Here is an 11,855-nt window from a genome sequence, read left to right as displayed (position 1 = left end):
ATGTTCTCAACTGTACATATAAATACCAATTTCTATTCTACCAGTGTTGATGCATATATATATATGATAACATTATGCTTTCACTGTATTCTTTGGATATTATTGTGAACTGAGTGAACAGCTGGGAAAACCGCTTACATTCATACCTCACCATGACCTCAACTGAGCCTGTATAAAATACGTCAGTTTAAGAACTGTAAAACTATTAATTCAACATGATCTTGGCCTCTCTGGAACCTGGCTGCAGTATCTGAAGGCTGACAATGAGTTTAACAGCTTTTCTAAACCAGGGGTAGAAAAAGGCATAGATCAGAGGATTAAAACTGGAGTTACAATAGAACAGCCAAATTGGAGCTGGTGACTCTTCACCACTTGTGGTGTCCTGTCCTCCTACAGACGGAGTGCCGTATGGACACAGACAAAGTATAAACACAAGAAGGATAATACCAAGAGTTCCAGCAGCTCTCATCTCTGATTTCTTAACAGTGACAGTATTTGTTTTGACAGCTGAAATTTGAGACCTCATGACACGTGCCTGTGACACAGCCACCACAAACACTCTCACATAGAGAACTATGATCACAGTAACGGGGCCGAAAAAGGTGAGAAGCAAGTCTACTGCCCCTGAAATGTAGTTTATGATCACTACACATTCTTGGTAGCAGGAATTAGACAAATCTATCTGTGACAAGTAATCTTTCAATATTATAACGTTGTAGATAACAGAACAGGTCCAACACAGAGACACACAGGTTTTAACTCTGCTTGGTGTTACCATGGAAGAATAACGCAGAGGGTAACAAATAGCCACATAGCGGTCCATTGATATGAGCACCATGTTCCCAACAGAGGCAGAGGTGAGGATGAAGCCCGACGGGTATGAAAGAGCACATGAGATTTTACCCAGAAACCCACAGGACTGCAGGATGATTGCAGTTGGCATTGCTGCAAGGCCCACCAGCAAGTCAGACACAGCCAGGGAGAGGAGGATGAGATTGGTGGGGGTCTGGAGCTGCCTGGAGGGAAAAATTAGGATCAGTGCCTCACATTCAGTGCAGATGGGTTTCAAGCACAGCAACTGTGAGAATACATACAGAACATGGAAAGTAAAATTTTACTTTTATAGACACAGCAATATGAAAACCAATCTCTACATAGCTAACATGTCACATAAAGCTCTATAACATCACACAGTTCCACTGTTTATGAACTAAATACTACAGGAGTGTCTTGTTATTAATAAGTACATTTTCATGGTGATTACTTTTGTTGTGGCATGGTTATACGAAAAAACCCAACGAGACATTGGCATTTCATTTACAACTGATACTGATACGTTTTAAAGTTGGTATTTTTAGCATAGAAGAGCATAGAATAAATACAGTTTCCATTCATAAATTAGGTACACACAAATTATTAGTTGTTATATTTCAAGAACAGTGTCTGTGCCTGAAGTGGGAGATGGAGATGATGACCAACAAGTTGAGTGTCACAGTGAGCAGAGCGATACAGGACAGCAGTGTTTTGATGAACATGGCCTTGGGAGTAACAGACATTGACCTGCAGGAGGCGTTGAGTGGAGGCATACAGAGATCAGCTGCTTCCACTGACTCCATTTTGACTCCTAGATCAAAAGGGCTGCTGAGGTCTAGCAGCCCTATTGATTTAGTTTTTCATCACACATTTATATCTTCATCATTTCCATCATCTTTCTGTTACGCTCCCTCAGCCTCCTCCTCTTGATTTTCTGTACACAAGTCCTCCCATCAGCCTTTTTTTTTTTCCCTCCAAGCTCCTTCATCATCTCTTCCATTGCATCATTCACTCCCCTGCTCCATACATTCACACACACCTTTCTTCTTATAAATCTTTGTCATTATTGTTTGTATCTTCTCGTGTTTATACACACACACACACACACACACACACACACACACATTCATATATATAGCTCTGGAAAAAATTAAGAGACCACTGCAAATTTTTCTGAAATCAGCATCTCTACATGTATGACAGCCATTCCATTCCAGTGTCTGTTGAATTCCAATAAAAGCACACCTCATTCTATTTAGTGAGGAACTGATTAGGTGCTCACCTGAACCCAATCTTATTTAATGAGGAAAATTATAGAAGCCACGGCTGTGTTCATCAATGTCCTCCTCCATAGGACGAGCTGGATGGCAAAAACAGTGCGAGTAGTACCTCAAAGGGAATTGGAATTTAAAAAATAACTATTGACCATGCCAAAAGAGTTGAAAAGGAAAGTTTTGAGTGAGGAAAAGAAAGGTTCGATTCTGGCTTTACTGGCAGAGGGATACAGTAGGCGTCAGGTTGCTTCCATCCTTAAAATTTCTAAGATGGTGGCTCATAAGAACAAGGTCAAGCAGCAGACACTGGGGACAACAACTCTGATGAGTCCAATTTTCAGCTTTGCCCAACACCTGGTCGTCCCATGGTCAGACGGAGACCTGGAGTGTGTCTCGCATCCACTGTGAAATTTGGTGGAGGACTGGTGATGATCTGGGGCTGCTTCAGCAAAGCTAGAATCGGACAGTTTTGTCTGTGCGAAGGACACATGAATGAAGCCATGTACAAGGTTATCCTGGAAGAAAACTTGCTTCCTTCAGCTATTACAATGTTTTGCTACTCTGAAGATTGGTTTTTCCAGCAGGACAATGCTCATTGCCACACAGCTAGGTCAATCAAGGTGTGGATGAAGGACCATCAGATCAAGACCCTGTCATGGCCAGCCCAAACTCCAGACCTCAACCCCATTGAAAACCTCTGGAATGTGATCAAGAGGAAGATGGATGGTCACAAGCCATCAAACATCATTGAATTTTTGTGCTAGGAGTGGCATAAAGTCACCCGAAAGCAATGTGAAAGACTGGTGGAAAGCATGCCAGGACGCATGAAAGCTGTGATTGAAAATCAGGTTATTCCACCAAATATTGATTGAATAATTGAGGGAATATACGACAGAAATAATACTTGTAAACCCACACCTCATGAGCCAGATACCATTCTGATTGAGGACTCTAAACCAAGATTGTGAAAATACCAAAAACTGAAAATCTAACCATGAACGTGATAGACATGCCCTGTGGTAGACTGACTGTTGATCTTAACATAATATACTTTTTGGTTTTCCGCCAAATACATGCTGTTGACATGCTTAATCCTACCCCTTGTCACTTAATCATCCACCCACAGCAAAGGGCAGATTATTCCTTCCAAAGCACAAAGGCCTTCACCTCATTTTCATTCCTGTTTGGAGCCAATCAGCACATCTGTTTTTGAATCCATTTTTGTCTCCCTAGATGTGTTGCTGTACATTTTAGGAAACTGAAAAGGGGTAGAATCAGTCAAATCAATCGAGATACATTCTGGCAGTCTGAACAAGGCCTGAGTGTTGCTAACTTCAACAACAAATCTAATATCCAAAGATAAACTAAACTAATGGCAATAACTGCAATTAATTTGAGTTAAATGCAGGCCCAATGAACATCGATGTCAGCTGGTGAAATGTTGCTCACATTAGCGACCTGCATTTAGAATCTATCCAGCTATTATCTGACCATCAACCAACTACAGCTGGTTACATAAAATACCACTATTGACTAGAGTCATGAGAGGTCAGCTCAGCTTAAAATGCCAGCGAGCGTGCTTGAGAAACACTGAATGAGTCCGTACTCTGATGTACTGTACGGACATTGGGAAATATATGATATGGTGGGGGAAATGTTTATAGCACTTCGTTTACATGCTGTGTCCAACCTGGTGCTAACAGGAACGTCTGTTTGTACCGACCATCAGTTTCCTGTTGTTGTTCAGTTTTCCTGTTTTTCCAGCTCCAGGTCAGTGGGAACAATTTCAATGATCATTTAAATATTTTGAAATATCTTTGGACTGTCTGACCAACAGATCATGGGATGGATACTTTTCACTTTCTTCTTAACATTTCAAAAATGAAATAATTAATGGCTTAATCTGAGAAAAAAAAAAAAAAAAAAAAAAAAGATTAATCAATAATGAAAATAAACATTAAATGTAGATGAAGATGTTTTCAAATTCACATAAAATAGTCAAATTGATGGTCAGTGCTATGAATGTTTTCTCCATCGTATCGTATATTTCACAACATCCGTACAGTACATCAAACAACTCTTCATGATATCTGAAACTTCAATAACTAGCTGAAAAAAAAAACCAGAAATTGCTCTCTACATTTGAATGATCTTGAGGGAATTTGAAGTGAGCACACAGTATGAGCAAAGAAAATGTGATTTAGTGGCAATCTAGTTGTTAGGTTGCAGATTGAAAGCAACTGAATTCCCCTCACTTCACCCTCTTCTACAGTGGCTGCTTAAAATGTCAAAAATGTAAAAGGCCTTTTGTCTGTTCTGGGCTACTGTAGAACATGGTGGCGCAATCTGTTGACTCTGTGGAAGAGGGGTGCTGCCTCTGGACATACAAAGAACTTATTGATATTTTTGAAACCATACAGTTTATTCTCTTTATGACGTAATATGTCACTCATCATTTTGTAAACATTGACAGATCTTTGTAAAGAATTCCTTAAAAGAAAGAATAAAAAAATCTGGTGAAACATTAAGAGTATGGTACATGTGTTCAATGTGTAAACATTTGTGTTTCTCAGCTTTTTTCACAGTTGGCATGTTGTCTGTGTCTATCAAGGACTGAACTACTGGGGCCCGTTTCACAAAGGAGGTTCAACAAACTCCGAGTCTAATCCTGAACCTTGAGTTGATCTAGCCTGAGATAGGAAACTCCGAGTTTCCGGTTTCAGAACAGGTGATTTGAGTTAGTTCAGTCAACTCAGAGTAGGTTAACTCAGAGTTCAGCGCGTGCACCACGACTATAAAAAGCCAACATCAATGGAGCCCCGATTCGACGAGTCACCATGGCGACGGGGAAGAGGAGGGCTGCGTTTTTTACCACACTGGAACTCGAAATCTTAATGCGCTCATATGGCGAATTTGAGCATGTTTTTAGAAAAAAGTGTAACACCGCTGCAGCTGCAAAAGAGAGGGAGGCGGCGTGGGGGAACATTGCTGCTCGGGTCAATGCGTAAGTTTAAATGTAGTCCTTTGCAATCACAATAATATTACAGGGAAAACTGCTTGAATGGTAGCTCATTAATTTATTTCATGTAGGTGCAATCCCGCGGGGGAGAAGTGCACTTGGTAGCAGCTCAAGATGAAACATAAAAACATTGTTCAAACAGGTAAGACAGGGCTTAATTTAATGGGGGTACCTCATTTTGATCATGTGTTATATTATAAAGTAAATATTAAGTGGCTGTTTGACTGTGCAGTTGTTTTATCACCAACATAATGCTGCGCAAAGAAACGCAGCGCAACACACAATATCTGCTGGGATGTGAGAGCATGACTCCGGCTGGTAATGTTGCAAATGTAAAGACGGATTAGGTTGTGTATGTAGATGATGGACTGTGACGTGAAACCAGGGGCGTCACTAGGTTCTGAGGACAGGGGGGGCTTAGCCCCCTGGAGATGCACAGGATATGAATGAATGTAGTAGTCATTAGGAAATCCAAAAAACAAATAACGAACAAGAACCGGGATATAACTTTCCCACTTTTGGACAGATTTAGTAGAGATACTCAATTGTTTTAGGCCACCATTAAATTTTAATGAAAACACATGCCGAATTTTTTTTTTTGATCACATTAACACCATCAACAAGAAAAACACAACAGATTTAACAGACATACTCTACTGCAACAACAAAAATAAACAATAAACTCAGGAAGTCTGTCAACAAAAAATGCCTATGTACATATATTACACAACACATTACACAACAGTAGCTGGCTACTTGCTGGGTGGCAGCATCAAAGTGTGCCGTCTGTTTTTAATAATATCTATCTATCTATCTATCTATCTATCTATCTATCTATCTATGACTCACAAATGACTCCATTCTGTGAAATCCTTTAGACTCACCTTTCCAGTAGAGGTCTCTCCCCTCTTACTCTCTGTGCTCCTCTGTGCTGCTGACTCCTACAGATCAATTATATAATAATCATTATTATATTATTAATTAGCCTATTATTATTACTATCATCATTATTCTTCTTCTGATTATTACTACTACTACTACTACTAGTAGTAGTAGTAGTAGTAGTAGTAGGCTAGTATTAGCCTGCTTATTATTACTATTATTATCATCCACTCACGATAATGATAAATTAATCATAGTGGAATCAGCTCAACTCAGTAACCCGCAGTGTGTATCCATAATGTGAGAGAAACACAACTGATGCTGTGCCCCCAAAGGCTGAAGAGAGTGCAGGGCAGACTTGACACTACAACCAGGACCATAATATTAGCTACTGGCTAGCTAATTAGCATATGCAGTGTTCCTTTATGGCTGGAATCTACCTCTTGGCCGCAAAACAACAGAGGTAAAAGACGTGAGCCGAGATCGCCTATACGTCTTTTTTTTTTCATTTAATTCATTTATATTTTTTCTTTTTTTGTAAAATGGGAAATGCTTGGTTCATGGTTCAATCTGCTGTTAACTGTGGGCTGGAGCTAACTAATTGCTACCAGCAGTGATGAATACTTACTTTTTTGAAAAACCTTCGTATATCCATTCTTCTCCTACTGCTGCTCTAGTCAATAGTTGGCTCTGTGTGCTGCAAAGGTAGGTACACACGCTGCAACGCGCTGCAGGGAAAACATGGACTGGATTCTCAGTGATGTGGGCGTACTCTACATGGCCAAGTGGAATGGACTGGGTAATGGCGCAGTGAAGGGGCTCTCTACCTTACACCATGAAATAAAGGGAAATGGACAGATTTATGATTATAAATTAATGACAGGTAATGTGAATATTTATTTTAACTCCTATTCTTGCCCTATTATATAAAATTTGTCAGAGATTTTTTTTGTAAAAAAAAAATAAAAAAATAAAAAAATCAATAAAAAATATCAAATTATTTAGGGGGGCTTAAGAACATTTTAGGGGGGCTGAAGCCCCCCTAAAATAGGCCTAATGACGCCACTGCGTGAAACGGTACCGTTCAAAAACATAATTGTCTGGAAATGCCAGAACATCTATGCGCGGTCTGATAACCATCTCCCGACGAATATTTAATTCCCTGCGCAGTAATGCTGCACCTTCATCCACGGGATCGTTGTCAAAAGGACATGTTAGTGAAAAAAAGTGCCTACTGACTGATTTTTTTTAAATAACAGACGGCAGAACTATGTTATCCCAAAACTCGCCTGCTGACGAATGAATGAGGAAATCAAATACCGTGTGCGGAGAGGGCGGAGACAGAGAGAAACTCGAGGTTCATTGAGAAAAACCTGGTCCCGACCAGGTTAGGTTCATAGAGTCTGTTACTATGGTAACTGAACGAGAGCTTAAGTTACCTCTCTCTGTGAAACAGGCTAGAGTTACCCCTCTTTCTCTGGTTTGAGTTACCTCCCTTTGTGAAACGGAAAACTCAGAGTTTCCTTCATTTCAGGCTTAACAAACTCGGAGTTTTCACTAAACCTGCTTTGAGAAACGGGCCCCTGATCATTTTTGTCCTAAATTGACGTGCTAAAGTAAAGTTTTTCATTGCAATTACTTGATCCATAAAACATATATGAGTGAAAAATAATCAAAATTCCAAAGATAATCAACTTACTATAATTTAAGACAAAAGTGGCAAATATTACCATTTAAAAACCAGAAACTACAAAATGTGTGACAGTTGTCCTCTAGTTTTTTTTCTTTCTTTTGTTTCCCACGTACAAAGGAATCATCGTGGACAAATGTTTCATTTTCTAACGTTGAAAACTCCACAAGGTGCAGAACAGCGTGAGTGTCAATAAAAACGTTTAACATGTCAACTTTTTTTATTCCATGTGATTTGATTTTTAGCCAGACCACTAAAGAGACCAGTCAGATGGATGTTACTGATTTGCCTTTTCTTACAGGAAATCACACTATGGCACAGCAGCCAGCCCCTGTTTGGGTGACAAGAAAGCTTTCATAGAACGTGCCTCATAGTCTTCCTGTGTGAGACAATGTACTTCCTAAATGTCTAAAACAGAATCTTTATTCATACTGGTTGAGGTAATAAAAGACCAGAGTCGACCAACTTCCAGAGCACCCAAATAAATGTCAAGCATCAATTGATACTATGCACAAAGGTAAAAATGTTCTTGAATGGTGGATTGTTAAGTTAAACATTTATCTGTCAGTGCGTAGATAATGTTTACACACTGACAAAGAACACATCACAAAGGTACATTATGCTTTATTGTTTTATTTTACGAAGAGCTCTTCAAGTGTTCAAACACTTTTTTATGCTTGGAGCTAACCGAGTCAATTGTTTTAGCTGTTATTATGTAATATTTAAGGACACATTGACATAAAGTCCTGCAGGTGACAGGGAAGAAAAACAAAGCACAAATTATTAATTCAACATGACAATTTATTTTTTGACGTTGTCAGTGTACAGTCACATTGTGAAAACAATCATTTGGTTTTTTATGTTACAGCAACAATTTTCACAGCGATGTTTTTCAGCATCATGTTTGATTTGACAACTTGACCATAAGACTAAAGTAGAAATTTTGTTTGTTCTGACAACAAGATTGTGGGTAAGAGAGACTATACTTCTGTTTCAAATCATGCCTTCTGTCTGGGTTTTGTGCACTCTGGATGGAACACAGCAGCACAGATAACAATTATTGTGAACATAGGCCTTAATTAATTCAATTTTGGCATCTACTTTGTTAGGCTTTTTAAGCAAATTATGCCACATGATCAATCGATCCAATACAAGACTATTCCTACACAACAGAATTTTCAATAGCTTTTCCAAATCGAGATTGTTATAACTCCATCTTCCCTGACAATGGTTGTTTCAGAGTATAGTGTTTACATCCTGAATGTACTTCTCCCTTATTTTGTCCTGTCTTTGGTCAGTTTCTGTACATTATATTTCTTATCTCAACATGATCTTGGCCTCTCTGGAACCTGGCTGCAGTATCTGAAGGCTGACAATGAGTTTAACTGCTTTTCTAAACCAGGGGTAGAAAAAGGCATAGATCAGAGGATTAAAACTGGAGTTACAATAGAACAGCCAACCTTGAGCTGATGACTCGAGACCACCTGTGGTGTCCTGTCCTGTTAGAGAAGGGATGTAGTATGGACACAGACAAAGTATAAACACAAGAAGGATAATACCAAGAGTTCTAGCAGCTCTCATCTCTGATTTCTTAACAGTTACAACATGTGATTTTACAGCTGAAATTTGAGACCTCATGACACGTGCCTGTGACACAGCCACCACAAACACTCTCACATAGAGAACTATGATCACAGTAACAGGGCCGAAAAAAGTGAGAAGCAAGTCTAATGCCCCTGAAATGTAGGTTATGATAACTTTACATTCTTGGTAGCAGGAATTAGACAAATGTATTTGTGACAAGTAATCTTTCAGTATTATAGTGTTGTAGATAACAGAACAGGTCCAACACAGAGACACACAGGTTTTAACTCTGCTTGGTGTTACCATGGAAGAATAACGCAGAGGATAACAAATAGCCACATAGCGGTCCATTGATATGAGCACCATGTTGCCAACAGAGGCAGAGGTGAGGATGAAGCAAGACAGGTACATAAGAGCACATGAGATTTTATCTTGAAACCAGCAGGACTGCAGCAGAATGATTGCATATGGCATCACTGTAAGGCCCACCAGCAAGTCAGACACAGCCAGGGAGAGGAGGATGAGATTGGTGGGGGTCTGGAGCTTCCTGGGGGGGGAGATTATGATTAGTGCCTCATATTCAGTGCAAATGAGTTTTGAGGACAGCAATCATTGTGAGAATACAGACAAAACATGGAATTTTACTTTTTATCGACACAACAGTGTGAAACCAAACTCTACATAGCCTACGTGCCACATAAAGCTCTATAATATCACTGAGATACACAGTTTATTATCAAATTACTACTGTAGTTCGGTGATATTATGAAATAGATTTTCATCATAATTGCTGTCATTGTGAAACATTTAAACACAAAAACACAATGAGAATAACATTTTCATTTACAAGTGAAAGTACTGAGATTTCTGGCTTGTCTTAGACTTTTAATCATACAGCCGTATAGACGATGACTCAGAGAAAGAATCAGTCTTGTTCGTATATAACAGCATAAAATAAACAAAGCTTCCAACCATGAATTAAACTCATACACACTATCAGCTGTTATATTTCTAGAACAGTGTCTGTGCCTGAAGTGGGAGATGGAGATGATGACCAACAAGTTGAGTGTCACAGTGAGCAGGGTGATACAGGACAGCAGTGTTTTGATGAACATGGCCTCAGGAGTAACAGACATTGACCTGCAGGAGGTGTTGAGTGGAGGCATACAGAGATCAGCTGCTTCCACTGACTCCATCATCAGAGATAGTGACTGTGGATCTGAACAGAGAGCTGCTGAGGTGCAGCAGCCCTCTGATTCACCTTTTCATGCGATGAGATATTTATCTCTTCTACATTACGTCATTCCTATTGCCCATCATCTCTCTCCTCCCCTTCATCTTCTCCACATGTCCTCCCACCAGCTTGTTTTTTCCACAGCTTTGAATCATCAAATACAAATATATCATTCATTCCCCCACATCTATCACGCTCTTTCAAACAATCACGACTGTGATCCACATCTCTCACACCCTGTTCTCCATCTTTGTAATTCTTTATCTTGTTATTGCTTTGACTATATCTATCAGACATTGTATGATTTTAAATTTCCAATAATAAATTGAAACCCCAAAAATACCTAAATAAAATAAAGTAAAATAACTCACTAATCCTTTTTAACATACTCAATTTAAAACACTATCAAGGGGAGGGGAAAATTGTTTTTGTTTCCAGAGCTCCTTACAAGAATAAAATTAGAATAAAGATCAACAGTGATCTGCAGTATAAACATAGGTATATAACATCGGCTTGTGAAAACTTTGTAAATGTAAATGTTTGTAAATGTAACTGTTTGCAAATGAACACAGTTCATTTGCAAACAGTTGCACTCTGTTTTTATTTATGTTTTACACAGCCTCCCAACTTTTTGTAATCAGAGTTGTATTCTTGAATAGATGACGTTCTTGTGATGACCATCACAACAGCTCATCATGCGATGATCATTTAAACCGTGTCTTGAGACTGAGATATTGTTAATCGTATAATACGCATATGTCTACATCCTGTATGTAGAGGTGGAAAATGTCTCCATGGTTAAATTAAAGAACATCTTTAGACTAGAGCTGCATTAAATGTCAATCAAGCAACACCATTAGAGTGACATCATGTCACGGAGCCCTGATGTCCTTAGCAGTGTGAGTTTCAATAAAAGTGTTTAACATGTCAACTTTTTTATTCCATGTGGTTTTGATTTTTAGCCAGACCACTAAAGAAACCAGTCAGATGTTCAATCAATTCAATTCAATATTACTTTATTAGTCCCATGGGGGGAAATTCCAAATTACAGCAGCATCAATAAAGCAGATAGAGTAATTTAAAAAGTGCATGCAAATTAAAAACAACAAGTATATACAAAAGAGTGAGAATTTTAAATAAAAAATAAAAAGAAACGCCATCCTAAAAAATGTATAAAAAATTGTAAATAGTATTTACAGACTGTTATGTACATGTTGTATTGCACAGCTTATTGCACCGATTATTGCACTGATTACTTGGAGCAGTTTTTGTTGTACAGTCTGACAGCTGCAGGGAGGAATGACCTGCAATACTGCTCCTTCACACACTTTGGATGTAGCATCCTGTCACTGATGGAGC

The 11,855-nt window shown here is 38.9% G+C and overlaps 2 protein-coding genes across 2 annotated transcripts; both read right to left on the bottom strand.

Moving 5' to 3' along the window:
- Positions 1–205: 205 nt before the first annotated feature.
- On the bottom strand, positions 206–1,616 carry LOC143317264 (trace amine-associated receptor 13c-like). The gene is made up of 2 exons (XM_076725325.1): positions 1,450–1,616; positions 206–1,016 (listed from the first exon to the last, which is right to left on the bottom strand). Exons 1-2 carry the CDS (start codon positions 1,614–1,616, stop codon positions 206–208), a joined length of 978 nt encoding a protein of 325 aa, XP_076581440.1.
- Positions 1,617–8,995: 7,379 nt separating this feature from the next.
- LOC143317253 (trace amine-associated receptor 13c-like) lies at positions 8,996–10,458 on the bottom strand. Its single transcript, XM_076725313.1, has 2 exons — positions 10,292–10,458; positions 8,996–9,809 (listed from the first exon to the last, which is right to left on the bottom strand). Exons 1-2 carry the CDS (start codon positions 10,456–10,458, stop codon positions 8,996–8,998), a joined length of 981 nt encoding a protein of 326 aa, XP_076581428.1.
- Positions 10,459–11,855: the final 1,397 nt, after the last annotated feature.

Source organism: Chaetodon auriga, chromosome 3 (genome assembly GCF_051107435.1).
Source record: "Chaetodon auriga isolate fChaAug3 chromosome 3, fChaAug3.hap1, whole genome shotgun sequence".
NCBI classification, from domain to species: Eukaryota; Metazoa; Chordata; class Actinopteri; order Chaetodontiformes; family Chaetodontidae; genus Chaetodon; species Chaetodon auriga.
Note: the sequence above shows the minus strand (reverse complement) of the source record. Positions and strands in the feature narration are given on the sequence as shown.

Bases quoted from the DNA above. Each gene is read 5' to 3' on its own strand.
- LOC143317264 (XM_076725325.1), bottom strand. From the start codon at position 1,616: ATGGAGTCAGTGGAAGCAGCTGATCTCTGTATGCCTCCACTCAACGCC. The intron at 1,017-1,449 runs GCACAGACACTG...TTTTCCCTCCAG, and splicing joins ATCTCCATCTCCCACTTCAG to GCAGCTCCAGACCCCCACCA.
- LOC143317253 (XM_076725313.1), bottom strand. From the start codon at position 10,458: ATGGAGTCAGTGGAAGCAGCTGATCTCTGTATGCCTCCACTCAACACC. The intron at 9,810-10,291 runs GCACAGACACTG...CTCCCCCCCCAG, and splicing joins ATCTCCATCTCCCACTTCAG to GAAGCTCCAGACCCCCACCA.